Consider the following 26,775-nt stretch of genomic DNA (forward strand, 5'->3'; position numbering starts at 1 on the left):
AAGAAAGGAAGAAAAAGGAGAAGAAAGGAAGAAAAAGGGAAGGAGAAGAAAAGAAGAAAAAGGAGAAGAAAAGAAGAAAAAGGAGAAGAAAACAAGAAAAAGGAGAAGAAAGGAAGAAAAAGGGAAGAAAAGAAGAAAAAGATTTTTTTGTCATTTATTTCCTATTGTTATTAGGTTTGTGCTAGATTATTAGGGTTAGTAATATGTAGAATTAGGAAAAAGGAAAATAAGAAGAGGAGGAGAAGAAAAGAAGAAAAAGGAGAATAAGAAGAGGAGGAGAGGAGAAGAAGAGGAAAAATAGAAGAAGAGGAGAAGTAGAAGAAGAGAAAAAATTAGAAGAGGAGGAGAGGAGAAGTAGAAGAAGAGAAGAGGAGAGGTAGTAGAAGAAGAGGAGAAGTAGAAGAAGAGAAAAAATTAGAAGAGGAGGAGAGGAGAAGTAGAAGAAGAGAAGAGGAGAGGTAGTAGAAGAAGAGGAGAAGTAGAAGTAGAAGAAGAAGTAGAAGAAGAGGAAAAATAGAAGAAGAGGAAAAATTAGTTTAGGGTTACAAGAAGAAGAAATATATTTTTTGTCATTTAATTTTGCTATTGTATAGTGTATATGCTTAAGTGTTAATAGTGTTTCTTAGATTATTGCTTAATTTCGCTATTGTATATGCTTAAGTGTTAATAGTTTAATTTTGCTATTGTATATGCTTAAGTGTTAATAGTTTATTTTTCGCAAGAAAATTAATAGAACTAGTTTAATTTTGTAATTGTATATGCTTAAGTGTCCGGGACTGGGCTCCGCCCGGCTGGTATTTTAGAGTTTAGGTTCCAGCCAAGACCCGGGACTAAAGGTCCTCCTATATAAAACGACACTTCGAAGTTTCCAACCCCTCTTATATAGTTTGTTAGTTTATTACTTAATCAAATGCCCGTTTTTTGCAGAACTATGGATCCACATATCAGGAACCTCGAAGAGGAAGAACTTCCCGAAGATATAATCAAAGACGGCCCCGACGTTGAACCAGCTGAATCTCCGTCGTCATATCTAAACCCCTCCGGATATGGAATGGAGGTCGAGCGACACGAAGATGAAGCCGATGGGGCAGGAGATAGGTCCAATGACGGAGAAGGTGATAGCTCCAGTGATGGAGAAGCCGGTGGAGAAGCCGGTGAAGAAATAATAAAGTCCGGCGAGGTATACATATGAAGTTCGACAATCACTTGTAATATGTGAAAAATATTGGAGATAGCTCTATATTGTATACATATACATTCATTTGACGAATGTTTCTCCCTGTTAGGCCTCCACATCGAGCAAAGCTACGAAACGAGGCCCGACTAGAAAGTTGGATGCACGGACGCATTACACCTTTGAGGTGATATTGCCTACGGGCGAACCCAAGCTTCCTAAGAATGTTGCTGACACATTCAAGAAGCAATGCGGAGTTCTCGTTAGGGATCACGTCCCGATTAGCGTTCGGGAGTGGAACAAGCGCAAAGGGGTAGCCGATAGTGACTATGTCGCCGAAAGGTACAAAGATAATCTTTGGAATGATCTCATGTCACATTTCAACCTGCCAGAATGTGAGAATGAAGACGCCGCAGACAAACTGAGGGCCAAAGTCAAGCAGTGGACTCTAAAAAAGATGGCCGAACTGTTCCGTAGCTGGAAGAAGAAGCTATGGAAAAACTATCTAAAGACAAAGAAAGTGCCAGTATTCGAGGGGTATCTAGACAAGCAGGCGAATCACTGGAAGGCATTTCAAGAGTACAAGGAGTCAGAAGATGCCCAGGCATTATCAGAAAAGAACAAGATAAATGCCGACAAGAAGAAATATCACCACAAGCTGGGGCCAGGGGGCTATGAGACTGCCATCCCAAAGTGGGATAAGAAAGAGCAAGATCTGCTAGATAAAGGTATCGTACGTGAACCACTCCGTGATGAGTGGGAATTGAGAGCAAGAAATTGGTTCCTTGCGCATGGTGGTTCGTACGACGAAAAAAAAGGGGACCTCATCTGCAGTGACGGTCTTAGGATACCCAGGGAGAATTGGAAAAGGATAGTGAAAGAAACTAAGGAGGGAAAAAGAAAGTTCACTGCAGATAGAGAGAACGATTTGCTCACACTGGTCCTCGGCAATGACGAACATGGAGGACGAACGCGAGGCTTTGGTCCTTCTTACCCGTGGTGGCTTGGGTTTGCCAGAGACCAAGACACTTATAGAAGCCGAGAGAGAGCAAAGAAGCGGCAGCAAGATGAGGAGAATGACAAGTTCAACCAGTTGCTTGCCAGGATTAACGAGCAACAGAAGCAGATTGATGAGCTTAGAGGAGTAGCGCGCCAGGAAGATCCTGCACTTGATATTGCCGGCGCCCCATCTAAGCAGAAAAGCAGCGTGGCTGAATCTGAGGCCCCGCCCAACGATGCACTAAGAATGATAGAGGGCGGTCTCGGCTACCCCGTGGATGGAATCAAGGAGTCAACATCATGTGAACTCCATCAGAAATTCAGGAACATATCCATGAAGGTGACCGTCGGACAAGCTTTACCTTCTGGCCCTGATGCACGCTGGCATGGCCGTGAGATTCCAGCTGGCTTTGCTAAAGTCGGGGTGGATGAAATCATGGCGGGGTTTCATGATATGGAGCTCGACATAGCTGGACCCGAAGATGAGAGGACACTCGGAGAAGTACTAGGTGGAGTCATCCTATGGGACAAGAACTACATCAAGCTTCCAGGCTCGGCCCCAAGGACAACACCGCCTTCGAGTCGTCGCAGGTCACCTACACCTCCATTACCTCCAAGCCCTCCACATGACGTCGGCCAGCACAACACGAGTACATCTCGATCACCGCCGCCGGACTTGGGTCGTCCGTCTCCGTCGCCGCCCGCTCCGGATACTAAGCGGGAGCGTGCCACCAAGAACGCTCCGTCGACGATTTCTAAGCGACGGAGCCCCCCAAAGTGCAAACGGTCGCCCCTCCCAAAGGTACCTCATGCTAATCTTCCTATCAGACCTTATGATCGTACCCCCGAGGAAAACGCCAGGATAGCAAAGGAACATCATGATGCGCAGATGAAAAAGAAGGAACCCGAGCCCCGCCCGGAATACACCGAGAAGCAAATAGCATTTGCAAAATACTTCACGACCCTTCCATCACAGTATGACTTACACCATAAGTCTGATGACTATACACGCACATTGCAGAAGGAAGTGAAAAAGAGCAGATCACGTGCAAGTGCAAGTGGGAGCAAATCAAGTTCAACTACAAGCAAGAAAAAATCAGACGTTCCTCAGCTTGGACAACAGGCCAATCAGTCGATCCCACCCCTCAAGGTGTTAACCGAGAATGTTCCCCCTCCGGTGCAGGGGCAAGATTTTCAATTAGCAAAGAAGTGGGCGGCTGAATGGGGTGTCTCGGTTGAAGATGTTCTGGCTTCCCAAGATGACAGGTTACCCAAGGCTGTGGTAGCCCCTAAGCCACAGTTTGTCATGGGAGAGCCTTAGGTCAGCAAAGATGATCTCCCAACAAATATGCGTTACTTGCATACATGGTACTTAAGTGAATCAAAGAATGGGAGAACGATGATCGTGGTGAGTGTCCCACTGGAGTACTACGACCGCCCCGAAGAAATCCATATCGACTTTGATGAACTCTTCCAGATGTACAATGGCGACGCCCTCGACAAATCGCTTATGAGTTGCTATTGTCTGTAAGTTTTTCAATTCGTTGTCTACATATAACTTGTTTAGTTATTTCAATTCATTGTCTATATATAACTTGTACTCTATTATGCAGAATGAAGATTCTGGATTGTAAAAGTAAGAACATCCTAAATATTGGGTTTATTGACCCAGATAAATTACATAGCGACGCTAACTGATAAACCTAAGGAGACGGGGGAAAACCTTCTAAGGTTTCTAACAGATCAAAATTTCTGTGACCACATACTGTTTCCATACAACTTCAGGTGAGGGTCTTTACTCTGTTGTGTCCATTCACTTATAAGTGTAATTGATAAGTTACTGACATATATATATATATATATATATATATATATATACATGTGCAGCTTCCATTGGATTCTGTTGGACATTCAAATTGACAAGGGAAGAGTTGATGCCTTCGACCCATTATCGAGACCCTTGGAACAGTTCCAAAGCCTGCAGGACATGCTCCAAGGGTAATTTCAATCATTCTCGCGCTCTATCAGTCTCTTTCGATGATTTTCTGATATATCAATTAATGAAAAACTTAGCAAATCATTATCCTTGTCGGGCAGGGTTTGGAAGCGGTTCAAGTGCGTGACTCCCGGTAACTTTCCTGAGAAGCTGACCTTTAGAGCGGCTCAGGTAAGTAGTAGTATGATATACTTCTATTTTCAATACATTTATGATGCTAGATTATTATTTTGATTATATATATTCTATTCTCGTAAAGTGCGACCAGCAGCCACGGGGAACGCATCTACGCGGATTCTATGTTTGCGAGACCATTCGCACGTTTACCTCTGAGCACAAGGATCACAGATTCGACGTAAGCAATGAACATTCACACCTCTATTTTTACCCATCATTCTTTGTTATCATGATTGATATTCATATTCATCTCCTCTTCTTATATAGTACACGGTCATGAGGACGAAGGTCCTACCAGAGCAACGCGCGATTGTTGTTGCAGAGGAGCTTGCGACCTTTCTGAGGACGGAAGCTATAGATGACAAAGGACGATTTAGTGTAGCTAGGAGCCATTACTGATGTTCGTCTATGTAATCGAATAGACGGGCTCTATTCCCGATAATTCAGATCTCCATATAATTGTATATATATGCTCGCTTGTAAGATAAGTTAATCTTATATATATATGCATAATTATTTCTATTTAAAATATACGAAAACTAATTCCCGAACACCAAACGAGGCATCACGTTAATCTCCCGAACACCTAAACCCTAAAACCCTAAAACCCAAAAATAATTTCATTCAAAAAAAACCCAAAAATAAGCAAAATCTGAAACTCTTTAGTCCCGGTCCGTGTAACGAGCCGGGACTAAAGGGCCTGCCCCTGGGGCGCTACGAGGCGCCCACGTGGAGCACCTTTAGTCCCGGCTTGTAACAGGGCCGGGACTAAAGGCCTAGTCCCGCCCCTTTAGTCCCGGTTGGTGAACCGGGACTAAAGCCCCTTACGGGCCGGGGCTAAAGGCCCCGTCCCCACTAGTGCTTCAAAACAAGGAGGTTGCTTTATGTATACTTTCTCTTCCAGAACACCATGAAGGAACGCGTTGTATACATCTAGCTGTCCGAGACTCCATCCTCTATAGATAGAGCAACAGAGAACACAAGATAAATAGTAGAAGCTTTGACAACACGACTAAACGTGTCCTCATTGTCTATGTCATACCTTTGCTTGAATCCTTTTGCAACAAGTCTGGCTTTGTAGCGATCTACCGTGTCATCTGACTTTTTTTTATTCTGAACATCCATTTGAAGTCAATTAGATTTTTACCTTGATCTCGAGGAACCAAATACCAAGTTTTCTTTTTTGAAATTCTTGAAACTCTTCTTTCATAGCCTTCCTCCACTTGGAATCTATGCATGCTTCTTGAAACGTGATGGGTTCTCCTGTTGAACATGCTAGAACAAATTTGAGTTTATAATTTATTAGTTGAATTACCCCAGCGCGAAGCCTTGTGCATGGTGGAGTAGGCTATTGTGGATGCACTTCAGGCGTCATTGCCACAGAAGATCCTGATGTCTCTACCAGGGATCCCGAGGCGGAGCTGCTCCCTACCGCACTCCTGCAGGATTTTCTGTGACAGAAGCAACTCGCGGGGATGCACATCGCGCCACACAGGATCCTGGTGGGTGCTTGGCAGGACCGGGCGATGCAGGCTACGGGGTGGGATCCCGCGCCCGTCGCTGATCCACACGGGACACGCTTGGAGTAGACAGCCGTCTTGGTGGGAAAGCGCGTTGTCGGCTGATTGTCGAGCCGTGATTGGTGCGGAGTGAATGCAACAGTTTCGGCATCCTCGACGATGTGTGTCAAACCAAGATTGGAGTTGTGCCTCGGGAGCGGGGGATCTGCCGTTGTCCTCCTGACACGGCGATCCCGAGGACGATGCGGCGCAGTCAGGTGGATCCGACAGCCAGGATCCCAAGGCACTTCATGGTCGTCGACGACAAGCAAATGAGAGGGTGCTTCGATACATTTTAGTCTCATGATTAAAAGTAGTGAAACTAAAATTTGCTAGCCCCACCCATGCTTGGATCCAAGTACTAAAAAGACTAAAATCAAGTTAATGAGCATTTATTATCCTCCAAACCCTCCAATTCAGAACTTGCATGAGGAGTTAAATGAAGAGAGAGAGGACTAATGCACATTTTAGTAAGGGTACCCCTGACTAAAAGATTTTAGCCTCAAGACTAGTTTTAGCCTCTCTTTAGTCAGGGGTGCTTGGAACTTTAGCCTCTTAAAGAGACTAGTTTTAGTCTCTTGGATCCAAGCACCCTCTGATAGTGGCGACATAACAAAGCGCAAACGGCGGCATTGGACAACGTGGGCTTGCCAAGACTGCTTTCCACTTGCAGTTGAGCGGCACAAACAACTCAAGGAGGGTAGGGAAAGCTCTTGGAGGAAACATTCGAGAGGAAACAAGATCTCGATGAAGAATCAGTTAGTGAGGCCACAACGGCGTCCTCTAGCGGAGACGAAGAAGAGTGCGAGGAGGGAAGAAGCTGGAGCGCGAGGAGCAGTGGCGGAGATAGGGGGAGCATGCCCCCCCCCCCCACCCACTAACATTACTGATTTAGGCCTTCTATTAGTGTAAACAGTGATTATTTTGTTGCTAAAATGATGTATTTTGATATATTGGCCCTCCCCAACAAGACTAAACAATACTTGGCCCCCTTATTCGATTTTCCTGTTTCCGCCACTGCCGAGGAGCTCTATCAAAAGTATGCATACTCGGGTTGGCTTATTTACATGCGGCTCTCGTTGCGCCATGAGCAGCGTCAAAGGTTTTGCGCAGAAGGCACGATGATGAGCATGTCGTCACTATGGCGTAGACGAGAGAGGATACCGAGTGCCACAACGACACAAGTGGGTGATGGCCATAGAGGCGACAATGGACCAGAACAACGGCAGCGATGAATTACAGAGGTTGCGACGATGGTGCCTCCCTTTTCCCCCACTTGACGATTTCCCCATGTCTAACCATCTGTCACCCACTCCCCTCCGCCCTCACCATCCCTCGTCGTCGCCCAGCCATCCCTCAAAGCCATGCATTACCGGTGAACAACTCCAGCGATCGCCTGTACCCCCCACCCCAAATAATGGGGCTGATTGTTCTCCAGCGAGGTCCGGCCTCCCTATCTCGTGCGCTCGCCAAGTAAAAAAAAAAAGTGACTCATGCAACAACAAAAAATCCATCTACGCGAGAAATAGAAAAACCGAACAAAGATCATTCTTTGGAGTTAAATAGAACAAATCCAACAGCAGAAATGAGATTGACCCATTTTTCTTTTTTAGGGATTGCCGTAGCAGTTAAATTTGTTTCATCTTCGTCATCCAAAGGCAAAGATGTGTACGTAGTACAAAACCGTACGGACCCCGCGGATTAACCTGCTGCCTCTGTTTTTCCTGACAGCGACGCCATCTGTGGACGATTTGACTAATCCCGGAACATGAGAGCCCATCGTCCACGCACGCAGTCACCATCAAACCACGCCTTGTCACATAGCCTACGTTTCCTAGCTATCTGAACTGAACCCCTTTCCAAACTCGCTGTTCTTGTCACTTGGGATGAACTTCCTGTCTCACCACACTATATAAGCATGTGGCGGGGCTCCCTCCCTCCATCAATCATCGGGGCATCAGCATCACCACACCATCGACCGTCAGTCATCAAACCATCAGCACCCTCCATTCCTGTGCTAGCTAGCCACACAGCACACACACACAGAGCAGAGCAGCAGCAGCAGCAATGGCCGCCTGGAGAAGGGAGGAGACGGCCGAAGCATACTACCTCGCCGCCGACGGAGGAAAGAAGGTGCCCAAGGGGTACCTCCCGCTGGCGCTGGTGGGCGAGGATGGGGACGGCGACGAGCGCGTGGTGGTGCGCATCGGGGCGCTCAAGGAGCCGTGCATGGCGGCGCTGCTGGAGATGGCCGCGCAGCAGTTCGGCTACGGCCAGCCCGGCGTCCTCAGGATCCCCTGCGACGCACAGCAGTTCCAACGGATGGTCAGCGCCATGTGCAGCAAGTGCAAAGCCACGTAGGATAGGTATTAGCTAGGTGATGGATTGTACTCCTTACTGAACATCATAGCAAACAAGCCGAGAGAACCGATGCAGCCATAGGTTGGAAGAGGGACGCATATTTCCTAGATTTATTTAGGTGGAGAAGGAACAACTCGTATTGTGGATAGTGAATTGTTAGTCATATAAAACTGCTGGACACCCGATTTGGTCTCCCAACTCTCTCTGTGTATTGTTCTGCTTGCGTTCAACTCTCTTTTTCTTCCACAAAATGACTGCTTGGCTTCACAAAATGGCTGCTTGACTTTCAAGAAAGAGATCTGTCCTGATCAGTGGTAAGGCTGCCTTGCCGTCGTTGGTTCCGTCACTGGTCAATGGCGTCTCTGACATTCGATCCGATGCGAGACATTCGGCCTTCAGGTTCAGCCTTGGGTTTTTCTGAACTTTCGGACTTCGGTTGGCCCCCTGGAATCGGCCATTACCCATTTACCCTACCCCTGTACCTGCGGCCGCAGGAAGCCCTAGGCTGCCTCTCCAGCTCCCTCATTCTTCACTTCTCCCACCTCCCGGCGACCCCACTTCTCCGGCCTTCTACGTGACGCCGGGGAAGGCAGAGGAGGGCGCCGCGACGCCGGAGAGGAGGAAACCACGCAGCCCGCACCATGCTGCGCCGCTCTGCCCCGTGACGCCGGAGAGGAGGACACCACCGCGCTGCGCCAGCCTGCCCGGTGATGCTGGTCGGTGGAGAGGAGGACACTGCCACCACCACCGCCACCATGGCAACGAGCAGAGATTCGTGCAAAGTGAGTCCCCTGATCAGTAGTTTCTGTTTATGTAGCAAACTGAAATTACACCTGATTGGATGGTTCAGATCCAGGGCTCTTCCAACTCTTAACTTCCCCTGATTAGATGATTCTTGCTAATGGATACAATTGGGAGTCATCGATTTACGCATATCATTTAATTTAGCTGTTTACTGGTTGCTTTTATTTTAATCTAAGAGTTACGTCAAGAAATCTAAGAATTGCGTCAAGAAATGAGTGGCCTCAACGAACCCGAGACTAGCTCTCCAGTAATAGCAATTCCATCACTGATTCCACATCATAATCATAAAGATGGGCGCGTACCATAAGCAACTTGGAGAGTATGATGCTAATGATCCATCTAAATCTGTTCTGGGAGAACGAAACGGAGGATTATCAGACTTCATGCCGCCCCAGGGGCCCCGGATCCGCGCCCCCTCTCCCCCTCCTCCCCTCCCGCGACCCGCGCCGCGCCCCCCACCCTCCTACCCGCTCGCCCCTCCCTTCCCTCCCTCCTCCTGTCGTCGCCGGTGCGCCGCGCCGGCCCTTGGTCGGGCGGCCCCGGTGGTGGCAGGACTCCGGCCTTTCCCTCCTGGCTCGGGTAGCGCGGGGCAGCCCGGGGCCTGGTGGTGCGTCTCGGCGGCAGCGGCCCGGCGCGGCGGCGGGGCTTTCCCTGGTGCGGCGTGAATGGTCTCGGTGGCGGTGGTGCTGTCGTTGGTGGCTGGGTAGCGGTGACAGCGATCCAGCCCTTCAGGCCCAGATCTGGACCCCCGGGCCCGATCTAGATCTGGTCGGGCCTGCCTCGTCGCCTTTGGTTGGTTTGGGGCGCGACTCGCGGCGGGGATGACAGCGTTGACATCGCACCGTTGTAGCGTGATGATGGGAGCTTCACGAGCTTGTACATGCCCGGTTGAGCTTTTGGGCTGCATGAGGGTAGCGGCGGTGGCGGCCTACGTGCAGCAGCACGACAGCGGGGACTTTACGAGCCCCGAGACTTGGCCGGAGCTCGGCCGGGCCTTCTTGGCCTGGTGTGTCCTGGCTGCTGTGTCCGGTCGATACCCACCGATGGCGGTGGAGGACGCCCTCTGGGTGGCTGCGCTGCTGCTGCCCTTCGGTTTCAATGGTTCGGTGTGTTCTCGTCGTCGTGTCCGGACGGCGACCGTCTTGGACGGTGGAGGTAGTCCCCTCCTGTGTAGTTGTCCCCCTGTCAGATCGTGTCTTCGGGTGGTTCACCTCAGACTGACCGGCCTTGCTACGTTGACCATGGTGAGACGACGATGATGATTGCAAAACCGAGGTGGCGTTTGTTGGTCGATGGCATGCTTAGTGGTGCGTCTCTGATTGTCAGGGGGTGGTGGCTTGGGGGTCGGGAGAAATCCTTGTCTTTTGACACCGACACGGTGATGCTTGAGAGTGTCACCCTTCCTTCCTGAAGGGTGTCGGGTGTGCCTCCTCCCCACGCCTCGGAGTGTACCGGGGAAAACCCTAGGACCTGTCCGGGCAGCAGTATCGTCGTCGTCATTATCCTTCGTGAAGGTGCTGCTTGGTACGCGATGGATCAAGATGCTTGGATCGTGGTGGGAATATTTCGAAGGAGACGCAGCGGTTGCGGGTTATTATTGTTTTCGTTAGGCCGTCGGTGTTGGCATTATTTTCTCTTTCTTTTCTTTTTGGGCGTGGATGTGCTGTTTTGGCCCAGCAGTGGTTTCATGTTGTATCATGTGATTTCTATATATATATATAGCGAGACGAAAGCCTATTTCGAAAGTATGATGCTAATCTCATGCTACATTATCTGCTTACCTGCAGATTTTAGATTTTGGATGATGAAGTTATCTGTTATGTCAAACAGTAAAAAGTAGTTCCGCCATAAGGAAACTCTACAAATAACACGAAAGTGGAATCATCTCATCATTTTTGGGGAAAACAGCAATGGAAACAGAGATTGTCAGTTGGTAATTTGTGGTGTAGTAGCACACTTTCAATTTCTCCGTTAGCACGTTCTCAGTACTTTTCGCCGTCTTCTCATAGTAGAGGCTGAGAGACTAATGGTTCAAATACCTCCCATAGAGGCAAATGCTGAACTGCACACAACCAATATCTATACAGCGTAGATCTAAGTTTTATTGTTCAACCTCCAAGTTTCAACTGTTATATATATATATATATATCTTGAGAAAGAATTGCACTACTGCAGTAGTGCACTTCCACTATAGTTACACAGTTCTTGCATATGCCAATAGGCAGGCCACAATGGGATTTAATTCAGTTATTATACAAAAAAATTGTCAATCTTTACTACAGAAGCAGAACTTATTAGTTGTGACATAAACTAAACTAGACACCGTAAGGAATTTGTTTTCTGGATAGTAATAATTACATAAACACAAGGAAAATTTCAAGCTTTAGATACTCCACGAAATAGCAACTCAGGCTACTAGCGAGCGATTCAGGGGGCATTGTTGCACAACAGCGTAGAACTTCAATTGCTCTGCTGAAAAGTGATTCATTGAGTGAATCTCGTCTCCAGTTCCAGGGAACCTTTTGATTGTCCACTGGAACCAACCAAGTGATTAGTGTCCTGGATGGCTGGATCCAGGAGCCATGAGTTGCACTCGGTGGGGACACGATATGGGGCCTCCATGGTAGGTGTGTAGGAGAAGCCTCGCAGGTTGCTGACAAATCAACTGAGGAAGGGAGAGCTGGGTGGCGTGCGTGAAAGCGGCGGAAAAAGTGGATTTCAGATATGATGCGACGCCGACACTTGCAGACGAGGGAGGCGCTGGGAGTGAGGACGACCGCGGGGGGAGTTGGAGGAGGATCTCGTGGAGCAGGTTTTCATTGTCCAGCGGCACAACTAGCCTCGACATCTTGCCCTCCTTACAGCTCGTGCAGCAGGGGGAACTGGTCAAGTGATCAGCGTCGTGGATCTGCATTTGCACAAACACCTAGTCAGTAATTTAGTCAGGCCTATGCCTACACTAGCTTCTGCATATCATCATGGAAAACGTTAAGTTTGTACCAAATTAGGTTCAAAGAGCATCTCCGATTAAAAAAGAGAGGGAACAGTATAAATCAAGATAAACTTAAATAAGCATTTGATTAACCTTGAAGAAGTTGACTCTTAAGTGTCCCGTCAAAACTGAAGCTCTAGTGTCATATACTAAAATGCTTCATCGTGATAGAAAGTCTTTTTGGCAAGATCATTCCAAGGATTCAACCCACCTTGAGCTCCCTGCTCAAACGCAACAACATTGCAATTAATTGATAAGCCCATATCATAAGTGCAAAACCAACAGTGAGTTTTCAGGAGTACAAACCAATTCATGTCTTGGGAAGGACGGGTCACGTAGTCAAGTAAGCAGTCACCATGAACCAAGATGCCTCGGGTTTCGATCATTAAAATATGACGTGAAAGGTTGGGAGTGACTCGACAAGGAAAAGATAGGCCCATGTAACGCAGAGTGACCCCAAGGCATGTGTGATGTCCTCGGTTTCGATGTTGCATGGGGAGTAGGGATTTGCCAAGGTATGCACAATGGATATGAAGTGATATGAAGTCCTAGTAAGCATATGCAAATAAACCATCCCACTAAGATGAACAGAATTAGCTATGAGTGCTAAACTCTACATGATGAATAAATGGGTGGTAGGAAAAGTGATATATTATAAGCCTAAGCAATAAGACTCATCTCTCCATAAATGAAAACTAAGAGCTTGATAGAGAGAAAACATGGCACCTCTCTTATTCTACTTTACGTCTTTCATTTTATCTCTTTTTTCATTCTTTTTTCCTTTTTCTTTTCCTTTCTTTTTTCATTTTCTTTCTTATTTTGACCTACAAAAGATTGAGAGGTGCCGATGAAAGCTCTTGTATATGAAAGTAGAAGCAAGCCCTAAAATGGTTGGTGAAGTTCAACAAGTACTAAACATGATGACTACTATGCCTCCTTTAAAGATGTACAATGGAAAATATAAATGTGCATGGCAAAGGAATCCACTACTTGGAATAGCAAATGAGGAGGTGCTATGATAGGCAGATATGGTGGACTCATTGGAAAACTGAAGTGGCTTAACGGGAGTTTCTCTCTTTTTTTCTTTCTAATTTTGCCTTTTTGCCTTCTATTTTTTTATTTTTTTTCTCTCATGGCTGATTGAACTGTGCTATCAATCGTGGTTTCTTACCTCTCATGTCTCACTCTTTTCTTAGTGAGAAACTCCACAAGGGGTTGGGATGTACTGGCGGAGTATGCTAGATCCCAATGTAGGAAATGCAATGCCAAGTACCAATGAGGCTAGCAACATAAGATAAAAGGATAATCGGTTTGGAGAACATCTTGTCGTGATGAAATGCAACCTGAAAATGTTAACTCTATGAAAAGGTTGTGGAAGCTTAGTAAACTCAAAAACCATCTATTATAGCACATTTAGTCCTGAACTAGCAAGTGCACCACCATGTCTTAACGAGTGACCACGAAGCTTTAAATGAACTATTTTGAAGCATAGCAGAGCAAAGCTAAGAAAACCTGCACAGAAGATAGAATTATGAGAACACAAATTTCTTTTAGCAACAAAGAAACACACACTGAAATGCCGTTAACTGACTTTTAACTTGTGAGAAGATAAGTGTTGTGGAAAATAAATCTTCAATTAATGAAGTACTTTCCAAATAAAAAAAGCAAACTGAATATTAAATTCGTTTCAGTGCCTATATCTGAAAATCTGATATGTCATGAGGCTAATTGGATTTCTTACTGAAAGCTCAGATGGTTGGGAAGAAACTAGTTTTTAAACATAAAGGTCAAGTGCATTTACCAGATTTATGTGCCTGAAGAAGATAACACAAGACCGTCATGTGAGAACTATTCATCATGCATGGGTAGAGTCAATCCTACTAGGGTAGAAAAATGTACAACTCCAAGACAGAGAGTCCTGCACAGTGAATGGAAACAGAGAACTGTTCAGTTTAAGCAGCAATGAGGCAGAAATAAACCTCAAAAATGGTTTTCCGTGTGTGGGATCAGAAAAAAGCAAGGTTAACTGTAGATTGAAATATCAAGGTGTCGATGAACATACTGTAGATTGAAACTTGTGAACAATCCATATAACTATTGAAGTACAATATGATTATGAATGTACTAACCAGATTATGGACAGACTGGAAGATACAGATTGAGATCTCCAGGATAGCATTTCTTCAGCTGGACTGAACTTAATCATGTCAACCAGAAGGACCACACCTTTTACCGAGATTGATCTAGAAAGACCAGGTTAACATCATAACATTAGCTTCCGATTGTACATTTCTAATTGAATTATAGAACAGATCAACCAAACTAAGGCACTTACAATGCATCACCCATTCGTAAGTTAGGTTAGTTTGCACGTAAACAGCTTTGCAGCGTATAAATCATCTGCACAAGTGACATCCTAATTTAGTGTTGGGTGATCAAAATTGCACAAGTATTCCATAGACAGCAATGGACCCTTTTTTTATGTGCAGAAATAGGTACTTACCAGCAACTAGCTGGTGGTTCTCATAACCCTTCATGTATTGAGAAAACTTGAGGGTTTTTTTACGAGATTCAGCACAACTTCAAAATGTCACATGATGAATTTGTGAGACTTCACTTCATGTTGCTGTTGTGAATTATGATTCATTTCATTGTAGTGAAATTTGCAGAGCTCCTAAATCTGGTTCAAAATAAAGTCAGACCTTAGTATGAAGATAGAAAAATAGAGCTCAACGTGTGTCGATCTTGTAAAGCCCTAGGATACACTGCCTTGGATTAAGAGAATTTGCAGGTTTTCCCGTACTTTGGTTCTGAGAAATATACAATGTTTCAATTGCTTAAGTAAAGACAAGATTAATGCATGCAGCAACCTTTCAGATTGGTACGACATTTAATCTTAAAAAAATTTACTTAGCACAACTAGGAAACGATTATTTTTATTTTTCGAAATCATCAAGGTATCTATACTATATGGTGGAGCAGTCCTAAAGTGTCATTTTTACATGTATGTACTTACCAGATCTGTAACACCTGTAGGAGTCCTACAAGTGTTGGAATGAATACTACAAAGCGTACAGAAATGTGTATAATTCCGGGACGGAGTCCTGCATAATAAATGGAAACAGAACATTGTTCAAATTATACAGTATGTGAGAAACTGACCCAAAAAAAAGGGTCTGAAGATCAAATGTAATACTGTATATACTGACCAGATTTATGTACAGGCAGGGGATGGATCAAGCTAGTCCTTGAAGGGCACGGAACTATGCAACTCCAAGGTAGAGCCCTGCATAGAGTATTAAAACAAGTGATTATTCAGAAAACTCATTACTTAGTAACGAGGCAAACCAGACTCCCAACAAATGTTATGAAGATCAAATGTACATACTGACCAAATATATGTACATCAGAGGATGCCACAAGACCATGGATGAGAACTATGCATGGATTGATCGATTGAGTCCTTGAAGGTCTCAAAACCGGGCAACTTCAAGATAGAGCTCTGCGTAGAGTATTAAAACAAGTGGGTTATTCAGAAAACTCATTACAAGGAATGAGTACTAGAGAAAAACAGAGTTTTTGTTTACCTTGAATCGGTCAGTTTAACTTCAGTGGCGGAGCTATACAAGGTTGATTGTGTGTGTGGGTGTGGGCGGGAGGGCAAAAGCTCTTCTTTTTCCCAATCATAACACCCCACCCCCACTAACAGCTTTGTACACAATAATTGTCTAGCTTAGGGGACGGCAGCACCTGCTGAGTTAGTGGAACTGCCCCTGAAACTTGCTCCACGGCAAAGTGGATAAAATCCTGCATGTTAGATAGAAACAGATAGCTGTTACAATTGTGCAGTAACGACGTAAAGCAAAGCAAAGAAATGGTTTGAGTGAGTTGGGTCTGGAAAAAGCAACATTAGTTAGGGACAATATGTGAACAGTTATGGGATCATTACGCACATGAAGGATGATACAGACTGAAGTCTTTGTGCTTGCACTGGCAAAAACTGATGAGAGCCTGAGAACGAACTACACTTTGTATACAGAGAGACTTCTACAAGTCTGATGATGTACAAATCAAGAAAAGAAAAAGAGAGCCCTGCACAGAAGATTAAACTGATGAGTGGGTTATTCAGTTCAGATGAAATGACAGTAATTCTTAAAAAACAAACAAAAAAATCTGAATGATTTTGAAGCTAACCAGGTTAGCAAAAGCAAAGGGAACTAGCTAGTGAGTAGGAACTGAGAATGAGGAGAGGATAAGGACATGTTTGTTACCTTGGAAGGATTCATCAGGCTCTGATTATTGGAATTTCCCCTATTAACCTGCGGCACTTCCTTTTCAGCTCCCAACTTCTGGAATCAACGACATCTAGTACTCGCAAGGATTTTTGGAGCCTGTCCCCGGGAAGGGATTTGATACCGGGACAGTCCGTGATCTCTAATTCCTGCAGAGAACTCGGGAGGGCGTCCTTGGGCAGCAATTTGATGTCAGGACACTCTTTGATCACTAATTTTTGCAGAGAAGTTGGGAATCCGTCCGAAAAAGTGGGAAGCAATTCGAGTTCAGAACAATCGGAGATCTTTAATTCAAGCAGAGAACTTGGGAGGCCGTCCTTCGGCAATGATTTCATGGAACATCCGGAGATGTGTAATTTGTGCAGAGAATTTGGGAGGCAATCCTTGGGCAGCGACCGGAGGGATGTACATCCATTGATACGTAAGCACCTGAAGCTGGCAAGTCTATGTAGACCTGCAGGGAGGCTCTTCAATTTGGTGCAGAAAAAAAGTTGGAGCTCTTGGAGGGAGGTGAGAAATAGGAGGGCCTCTTCTGGAATGGGCTCCACCTCTTTGCTACCAAATAAGGTCAATCCGGTGAGGGAGGTAGAGAGGAGGCTGCAGATGGGTACCGGCAGAACTCCAGAAGAGGCTCCTATGGATAGGGTATGTAGTTTTGAGTAACGGCTGACCCTCAGGTTTGTGAGTTCTTCCATGTGGCTAAGACTGGATAGTGTGAGTTCTTCCAGGGAGGTCGGGAAAGTGAAACAAGACGAGGAGCCCGGATAGGAGGAAAGCAAATCGGGGCAATACCCTAAGCTCACTTCACGGAGGGAGCATAGACGATGGAGGCCTCCTGCTGCTTCGTTGTTATCGCCCCCTGAACTTGGGAGCATTCTTAGCCTACGGCAGAATAGGAGGATCAACTTCTGTAGTTGGATAGGCAAGAGCAGCAGTCCTGCTTCTGTCGTCGCCACTATTTCCTCTTCTTCTTTTGTCTGTTGCTGCTGTGATCCACTCTGCCGCTCCGACACACCAAGTTCTGTAATCTTTTCGCACCTTTCTATTTGCAGGCTGGTGAGCTTCGGGAAATGAGAGAGCAGTTGAGTCAGTTCTTTCCCGCTAGCATCACTTTCAAAAATGCAGAGTTCTTCAACTGGAACCTGGTGAGTGACATGGCTTTCACCTCTGATCGGCGACAGGACAATACTCGAACAACCCGTTATACTGAGGTGTTGCAGAGATGTTAGCATTTGGATCTTATCCAAGGGCAGAGGAGGACAATTGGTTATAGTCAACTCTTTTAGATTACTCAAATTACAGAAAGCAAACTCATTCCGAAACAAGCTGTCTGTACCATTCGCAGCACAAATTTCCAAACACATTCCCGATTTTCTGTCTTTTTTCTCTGAGTAAGTGAGGTTCAAAATATTCGAGCCAGTTTGTGCTATCTCAATGGAGCATAGAGTACGGGTCCAAGGGATAGGAGGCATTGCCCTCAGGTTTGGGCATCTTACAATCTTGAGCACACGTAGTCTAGGGAACCAAGTCATGTTCGCTCCTTCTTGCTCTGGTTGAGAGCAAGTGGAACATGAAAACGGCAACTCTATAAGTTTAGGGCAATCTTCAATAATGAGCACTTCCAGGTGGAAAAAGAACCCACAAGTTTGATTTCCAGCCCACTTTGTCAATTTTGGTATCTTAACAAGTACTAGTTTTTTCAAATTCCGAAAGCCTTTTTTTCCGAGGCAATTTTTCTGAAAGCCTCGGCTTGGGATGCAACACTTGCACTCATCACGGAGCTCATCAACCCACCAGAATTCTCCTAATGGTGGAAAAGTTTTCCAAGCTACATCAGCCAAGTGAAGAGATTCCAAATTTTTGACCAAGAGGTTGTCACCTAGCCATGTTGGGCAACAAGTGCCTCTGTGCCCCCTAATGCATAGTTCTTGAAGGTCACTATGTGGTACAAGATTTTCAATAACATTCTCTTCCCCTCTATGATCCTCATTAGATCTCCACATATCCCACTCTAATGTTAGTTCACGCAAATGGTTTCTGTGTATTGGTCTTATAATTATTTCCTTTTCCCAGGCTCCTTCTTTTTGCACCTTATCAAGATTATAAATGCTAAGTGACCCTACAAGCTCTGTTAGTTGCGCTAGCTGACTTAGTTCGAAACCATTAGTTTGTTTTCCAACATCAAATCTTCTTAATTCTGAAAGCAATTTAAGTTTTCCCACCTCAGATATGTCAGAATGAACATTAGGCATATCTTTTGGCACAAGAAAATGACGCAGCTTTATAAGGTTGGTGATATGTCTTATTGAAACAGGGTCGTCCCATTTTTCTAGATTTATTATCTCTAGATGATAAAATCTGAACAGCATACTCGGTAATTCGATGTTGCATCTTCAATCGCTTGGCTCGATTCTTAGGTAACGAAGATGGATATTTTTTGAAAAGTTATGCAAAACCTTCTCCATAGAATATGATGCTCCAGATAGAAAAATAGCGCGAAGGGCTTTAGCTGTTTTAAACAGATCACCAAAGATCTTGGCGAAGCTACCATGGTATCGTCCAAACAACATCAGAGTACGTAGGTTTTCAACTTTTATTCTTTTACCTAATGCACTCAGATCCTTTTTATAGTCATCGAAAGTCATTATATCATCAACATCTTTATCATCTACAATTATGGATAAGTGACGTATAGATGGGGAGATGTGTATGGACCTGACATTAGAACTACATATGCTAACACATTCATATGATGAGACCTTGGTGGCCAAATCATGCAATAGATCATGAATAACATAACAATAACAACCATCTTCTTTTTCATCTTTTTTGAAAAATCCATAGTTGACCAACTCACGCAAATGGTCTAGTCCAACATCTTCAATTCTTCTATTCTGGTCACATGGATGCAAAAGACCTAGTCCGATCCACAGTTGAACTAACTCATTGCTATCAAATTCGTAATCTTCAGGAAACAAAGCACAATATACAAACAACTGTTTTAAATGGAAAGGGAGAAAATCATAGCTAAGTTTGAGGGCTGGCATGATGTCACTCTCACTGGTTTCTACTTCCCATTCTTTGCTTTCTAGAACTCTTTTCCAGTGGTCCAGAGTAAGTTGGTTTCGTAGTAATCTACCTACAGTTTTAGTTGCAAGAGGGGAACCTTTCAAACGGCGCACTACTTCGTGACCAGTTTGAATTAATGCAGGATGTTCTCCCCATGGTTCTAGCTCCTTACCAAATACACATGCTTCGTGTTAGAGTTGTATCGAATATGATGTACACGGTAGGTTACAGTTGGACTCTGAGTAGTATTGTGTTTAGACAGGATATGGAGTCGTGTCCTGATAGGACACTTGTATCCTAGGCCTCTCATATATATAGCGGGGGTAGACACACGATGTAACCTATGCCAACATAATAGCACATGCGTGCAGGGGAGCCGGCGACGTGTGCCGGCGCCCAAGGCGGTCAGAGTGCGGTATTGTGACGGTGTCACGGGGAGGAGCGCCCGTAGTCATACCCCGGGGATGTAGCCATATCGATGAACCTCGTTAACAAATCTCGGTGGCGTGCTCGTGTGATTGCTTGGTCCTCGGATGATCGACGGAGTGCCTCGGACTTATTCTAACAAGTGGTATCATGAGCAAGGTTTAAGGAGGCTGCAAATCGTCGTTCTAGAGGTGAGGAGCGAAAAGATTCGTCGGATTGATTGTGCAAAATTCGGTTGGTTGAATCGACAACTGCAGAAGGTTAATGGTGCGGCGTGGTTGGCAGCAGCTTCGGTGCAGCAGCATATAGCATATGGCCGGTTTCGACGAGATCGGTTCATATGACGGTGGCATAGCGACGTGAGGCTAGGTCACGGGCGGACAATAGCGGAGCACGGTGCAGGAGGCTGCCAGGCGATGCGATGTGCTCAAGGCCCAGTCGGGCACGGCTGAGCTGGCGGAGCAGGGCAAGACCGGGGGCGGCCCGGTCGCGGGCGGGAGCCAGGCAAGGCAGTTCCTGCCCGAGGTATAGGCTGAGACAAGCTACAACGAAGCAAGGCTGCACAAACGTGGGAGCTATTCTGTACACGAGATTTGCTGGAATACTACATGGGAGCACCTAGAACTCAGCTAGCTAAGATTTATCTATGGTCTCATTCACATGACATCATCGTATATGTTGGTTGGCTTTTTTCATTCTTCCCATGATTTGCACATGCCGTATTGCTTTTTTAGACTTGGCCTTTTTACTACTCTTGTCGCCGGTGGCTAGAGCAAACATACTAACCTATAAGAAAAGTATATACGTCTTACTCGGCTGGCATGTACAACATAATTTTAGTTGCCATAACACATTTATGGAGTGTTCTCTTTGCTGTCTTAAAAACGAGTGTTTTTTGCTTTTTTAGTTTTGATTTAGTTCAGCAGTAGTCACAAGCATGATGCCTCTGGCGCACAGGATCAATCCCGGTCTTGTCTCATGTTTTTTTTTATTTTTTTTATTGAAAAATCATCATCTTTCTAAATGATGGAGTTTGTTGTTGTGACTCGACTATGAAAATTCAGAGTTGTGACCCGACTATGAAACTTGTAGTTACGACCCGACTTCAAACTTGTACTTGCGTATTGAGATAGACGAGCAAATTGAGAAAATCAAAAGAACCAACCCAGATTGATCTGTCAAGTATCACTAACTACAACACCCAAGGTAACACTTGCCGCCTTCCTATTTTTTCGTTTTTCTATTTCTGAAGCAAGGTTTATTCGCTATCCATATTTGCTCAATTAGTTCTTATGACCCGACTAGGGAAAAAAATAAGAAATGCAAAAACCTCATGAACCCTTTATGTTTTTTGCGGCAAACCCCATCGAAGCCATGCAGTTGCGGCAAACCCCATTGAAAGGCATGCAATTGCGGCAAACCCCATCGAAGACATGCAGTTGCGGCGACCCCGTTGCAGACATGCAATTGCGGTGATCCCCGTTGAAGGCATGTAGTTGCGGAAAAAAACACATGGGAGGGCATGCAGTTACGGCGGGCATGCGGTCACATCAGCAACAACAACAAACAACATCAATTGGAAGGCATGCAATTGCGGCAAACCCCATCGAAGACATGCAGTTGCGGCAACCCCGTTGCAGACAGTTAATTGCGGCGGTCCCCGTTGAAGGCATGTAGTTGCGGAAAAAAACACATGGGAGGGCATGGAGTTACGGCGGGCACGCGGTCACATCAACAACAACAACAAACAACATCTATTGAAAGGCATGCAATTGCGGCAAACCCCATCGAAGACATGCAGTTGCGGCGACCCATTGCAGACATGCAATTGCGGTGATCCCCGTTGAAGGCATGTAGTTGCGGAAAAAAACACATGGGAGGGCATGCAGTTACGGCGGGCACGCGGTCACATCAACAACAACAACAAACAACATCAATTGGAAGGCATGCAATTGCGGCAAACCCCATCGAAGACATGTAGTTGCGGCGACCCCGTTGCAGACATGCAATTGCGGCGGTCCCCGTTGAAGGCATGTAGTTGCGGAAAAAAACATATGGGAGAGCATGCAGTTACGGCGGGCACGCGGTCACATCAACAACAACAACAAACAACATCTATTGAAAGGCATGCAATTGCGGCAAACCCCATCGAAGACATGCAGTTGCGGCGACCCATTGCAGACATGCAATTGCGGCGATCCCCGTTGAAGGCATGTAGTTGTCTCATGTTTTTTTTATTTTTTTTATTGAAAAATCATCATCTTTCTAAATGATGGAGTTTGTTGTTGTGACTCGACTATGAAAATTCAGAGTTGTGACCCGACTATGAAACTTGTAGTTACGACCCGACTTCAAACTTGTACTTGCGTATTGAGATAGACGAGCAAATTGAGAAAATCAAAAGAACCAACCCAGATTGATCTGTCAAGTATCACTAACTACAACACCCAAGGTAACATTTGCCGCCTTCTTATTTTTTCGTTTTTCTATTTCTGAAGCAAGGTTTATTCGCTATCCATATTTGCTCAATTTGTTCTTATGACCCGACTGCATGCTAGGGAAAAAAAATAAGAAATGCAAAAACCTCATGAACCCTTTATGTTTTTTTGCGGCAAACCCCATCGAAGCCATGCAGTTGCGGCAAACCCCATTGAAAGGCATGCAATTGCGGCAAACCCCATCGAAGACATGCAGTTGCGGCGACCCCGTTGAAGACATGCAATTGCGGTGATCCCCGTTGAAGGCATGTAGTTGCGGAAAAAAACACATGGGAGGGCATGCAGTTACGGCGGGCACGCGGTCACATCAACAACAACAACAAACAACATCAATTGGAAGGCATGCAATTGCGGCAAACCCCATCGAAGACATGTAATTGCGGCGACCCCGTTGCAGACATGCAATTGCGGCGGTCCCCGTTGAAGGCATGTAGTTGCGGAAAAACACATGGGAGGGCATGCAGTTACGGCGGGCACGCGGTCACATCAACAACAACAACAAACAACATCTATTGAAAGGCATGCAATTGCGGCAAACCCCATCGAAGACATGCAGTTGCGGCGACCCAATGCAGACATGCAATTGCGGCGATCCCCGTTGAAGGCATGTAGTTGCGGGAAAAAAACATGGGAAGGCATGTAGTTACGGCGGGCACGCGGTCACATCAACAACAACAACAAACAACATCAATTGGAGGGCATGCAATTGCGGCAAACCCCATCGAAGCCATGCAGTTGCGGCGACCCCGTTGCAGGCATGCACTTGCGGTGACCCCCGTTGAAGGCATGTAGTTGCGGAAAAAAACACATGGGAGGGCATACAGTTACAGCGGGCACGCGATCACATCATCAAGAACAACAAACAACATCCATTGAAAGTCATGCAATTGCGGCAAACCCCATCGAAGACATGCAGTTGCGGCGACCCTATTGCAGACATGCAATTGCGGCGATCCCCGTTGAAGGCATGTAGTTGCGGAAAAAAATATGGGAGGACATGCAGTTACGGCGGGCACGCGGTCACATCAACAACAACAAGAAACAACATCAATTGGAAGGCATGCAATTGCGGCAAACCCCATCGAAGCCATGCAGTTGCGGCGACCCCGTTGCAGGCATGCAGTTGCGGTGATCCCCGTTGAAGGCATGTAGTTGCGGAAAAAAACACATGGGAGGGCATGCAGTTACAGCGGGCACGCGGTCACATCATCAAGAACAACAAACAACATCAATTGGAAGGCATGCAATTGCGGCAAAAAACACATGGGAGGGCATGCAGTTACGGCAGGCACGCGGTCACATCAACATCAACAACAAACAACATCAGTTGGGAGGCATGCGAATTGCGGCGACACCGTTGCACGCATGCAGTTGCGGCGACCCTGTTGCACGCATGCAGTTGCAGCAACCCCGTTGAAGGTATTAGCATAAATCATATAAAAAACACATTCAAAACACCAGTATTCGCACAAAAAGCGCATTACATCATATATATAACCAAAGGTGTTTATTATATTGCACTTCTCCATTTTCGACATATACTTGGCCCAAAACCCTTACGGGCATACAGTTGCAACAAAATGCCTCGACGACATGCAATTCCAACAAACTCCTTTGGAGGCATGCATTTGCACATACAGTTGGAACAAAACACATGGAGCAGATGCAGTTGGAACAACCCCATCAAAGGCATGCAGTTGCAGCAACCCAGTGGAAGGCATGCAATTACACCAAAAATCGTGGAAGGTGTGCAGTTGACAACCACATGGAACGCATCCAGTTGCGACAACCCCCCATCGAAGGTACAAAATTGCACTGGCTCCGTCATATGCATGCAATTGCGACAACCCCTATAAGACGTGCAAATGCGGCAAAACCTTGGAAGGCATGTAATTGCAACCCCCATCAAAAAGACATGCAATTGCAGCAACCCTGTTGAAGGCATGCAATTACATCAAACCCATGGAAGGCGTGCAATTGCGACAACCCCCATCGAGGGTATACAATTACGACCCATATTAAAAACATGCAATTGCGACTTATCTTAAAAACATGCAGTTGCGACCCCTCTTAAAAAAACATGCAGTTGCGACCCCTCTTAAAAAACACATGCAATTGCGTCCCACCTTGTAAACATGCAGTTACGACCCCGTCTTAAAAACATGCAGTTGCAACTCATCCTGAAAATGTGCAGTTGCGACCCCGCCTTAAAAACATGCAGTTACGGGCCCTCATGGAAACATCCAGTTGCATTCAGGTCATAACATTTGTAGTTGCACGTCTAGTGGTGAACATGCAAGTGACCCCGACAACTCCCCCTCCTAAGCAGAGTTGCGGCTCCTTCTTTCCAATCTCAAGTTCATTATTGTGTTCACATGGGGTTTTTTTTTAAATAAGAGACATTTTTTGCAAAACTAAAAACCTAAACAATCAATTTGAAATATCCAGTAACAAATGAATTTTATTCTAAAGCAAAGTAAATATACTGAAGTCAAGAAAAAGAGAAAATAGGGAAACAATTGTCTACTCTATATAGTGAAATAAGAAAGAAAAACAGAAGAAAAAAAATACAACGATACATCATGAGAAGAAGATAAAAAGAAAAAGAAATTAAAATGAGCTTAGCCCTCACCCGCAAAAAAGAAAAAGAAAAAAGAAAGAACTTATTACCCCTAGAAGCTATAGTGAACAAATGACAAAACATGCACAAAGCTAGCAGCGTGGCATCTTTAGACCCCATCTTTCTTTACCTCGGTTAAAAAAGAAAAGAAAAGACTCACAAAACTCAGCTCGTTTAAATAAGCAAAAAGGCCTGGAGAAAACTCATGCACATGGCTGATCCTCCTACGAGACGAGCCGTCCATCATGGCTCCCGCAATTAACAAAAGACAGGGTGAATCTAGCGAGACAACCAGAGGGCCATAAAGTGACTATGACCATACTTAAAACTCAGCTAGCTGAGTTTCAGCAAAACTGATACTATATCGGTTCTGGAGGACGTGCTGCAACGTGTTGGAACAAGGAATTCATTGGCTGCCATGACATGTTGATCTCGTGCGTGGAAAAGGATAGAACAAGAAAATTAGTCAAGAAGTCATATGGTGTTATTGGTGTAGATGAAACTGTTCGAGTTGGTTGCACACGTACACAAGAGACTACAGGGACTATTTTTTGGGTTCTTCATTTTGTACGCTAAGGAGATGGCGACATGGTAGCAGCGGTGTTGTTCGACTGGTAGTCAAACAGGAACCGAGGATGACGACGTGCGTATAAGGCTCGGAGGAGTCTGGAGTGCGTCGTTGCAGGATCATGCATACACAGGGCGTCAAGCAATACATGGAGGTATGCGGGGTTGAAACGACACAGGGTGAAGCATGGTTGCAGTCGGATAATTTCGGCTGGGTCGGACTGGACAGTCTGACGGATCGACGAGGATGTCGGTCAAAACAGAAGATGGCGGTGATTTCAGCGATGATGACATAGGAGCGTGATGCTGATGGTGGCCAACTTCTAGGGCGTGGAAACACGTGGTGCAGGTCTGAGGGCTTGTGCGGCTTCAACAAGACTATGGCGCAGGGTTGATTCAAGGCAGTGTACACATGAGAGCTTGAAGTCAACGAGTCGCGGGGTAGCACGGCCAGCTACATGGAGTCATGTTGAAGGTTGAGCTGGAGTCTAGTAGAAGATTTCACTCTGTGTTGATGGAGGGGCTACGACGTAAATGCATGGAGAGTCGAAGCCTATTTCAACGGAGAGCGAGAGACACGTGGATCGGACTGGGTACCAGTGGTCTGATGGAGACGTGATACTCGGCACCGGTCGGTGATGATCGGTGGTTGAGTGATGTGGGTTCGCGACCCTTGAGACTCGACCGGGACAGTGGAGGCTCGACGCGGTAATAGCGGCGAGGCGTGCGGTACGCACGTGACATGGAGACGGGCCAGGACTCTCGTGGTCATACATGTGGTGAGACAAACTGCGAATTTGACTCGAGATGACTACAAGCAATGGTGAAATTCCTTCAACTTTCAGACAGGCGGTCAAGGAAGAGCGGTGATGTTGAGTTCAGGTAACTCTTATGTGTGACATCCAATATGAGTTATTCACTTTCACGCAGGTCAGTGATCGGTGTGTGATAGTGATGGATACTCTGGAAGTTGGGAGCGTAATTAGAGTAATGTGGAGCTTAATTTTGCTCGAGGGTTGACTGTGAAGAAGACGAGAAAGGACTACAGTTGCAGGTGGAGCCACATGGAGTCCGGAAGTAGCAGTGGTGCTCATGGCGTATCTCAAGTCCAATGTACATGGAAGTTTGACGCACGGATGAACTCAAGGTGGCGGAGAATATTCGCCAAGGTGGAGTTTGTTAGAGTTGTGTCGAATATGGTGTACACGGTAGGTTACAGTTGGACTCTGAGTAGTATTGTG

General features: G+C 45.7%; 1 protein-coding gene and 1 long non-coding RNA gene across 2 annotated transcripts; one reads left to right on the top strand and one right to left on the bottom strand.

Annotated features, from left to right (window-relative positions):
* Positions 1-7,880: 7,880 nt before the first annotated feature.
* Positions 7,881-8,455, top strand: LOC123401064 (auxin-responsive protein SAUR71-like). Its single transcript, XM_045094778.1, has one exon. It carries the CDS (start codon positions 7,973-7,975, stop codon positions 8,264-8,266), a length of 294 nt encoding a protein of 97 aa, XP_044950713.1. The 5' UTR covers positions 7,881-7,972; the 3' UTR covers positions 8,267-8,455.
* A 4,883-nt stretch (positions 8,456-13,338) lies between these two features.
* On the bottom strand, positions 13,339-15,149 carry LOC123405437. The gene is made up of 3 exons (XR_006611966.1): positions 14,192-15,149; positions 13,864-13,980; positions 13,339-13,574 (listed from the first exon to the last, which is right to left on the bottom strand). It is a non-coding gene; the product is annotated as an uncharacterized LOC123405437 (long non-coding RNA).
* Between the last annotated feature and the right edge of the window lie 11,626 nt (positions 15,150-26,775).

The sequence above is a fragment of the Hordeum vulgare genome, chromosome 6H (assembly GCF_904849725.1).
Source record: "Hordeum vulgare subsp. vulgare chromosome 6H, MorexV3_pseudomolecules_assembly, whole genome shotgun sequence".
Taxonomy (NCBI): Eukaryota; Viridiplantae; Streptophyta; class Magnoliopsida; order Poales; family Poaceae; genus Hordeum; species Hordeum vulgare.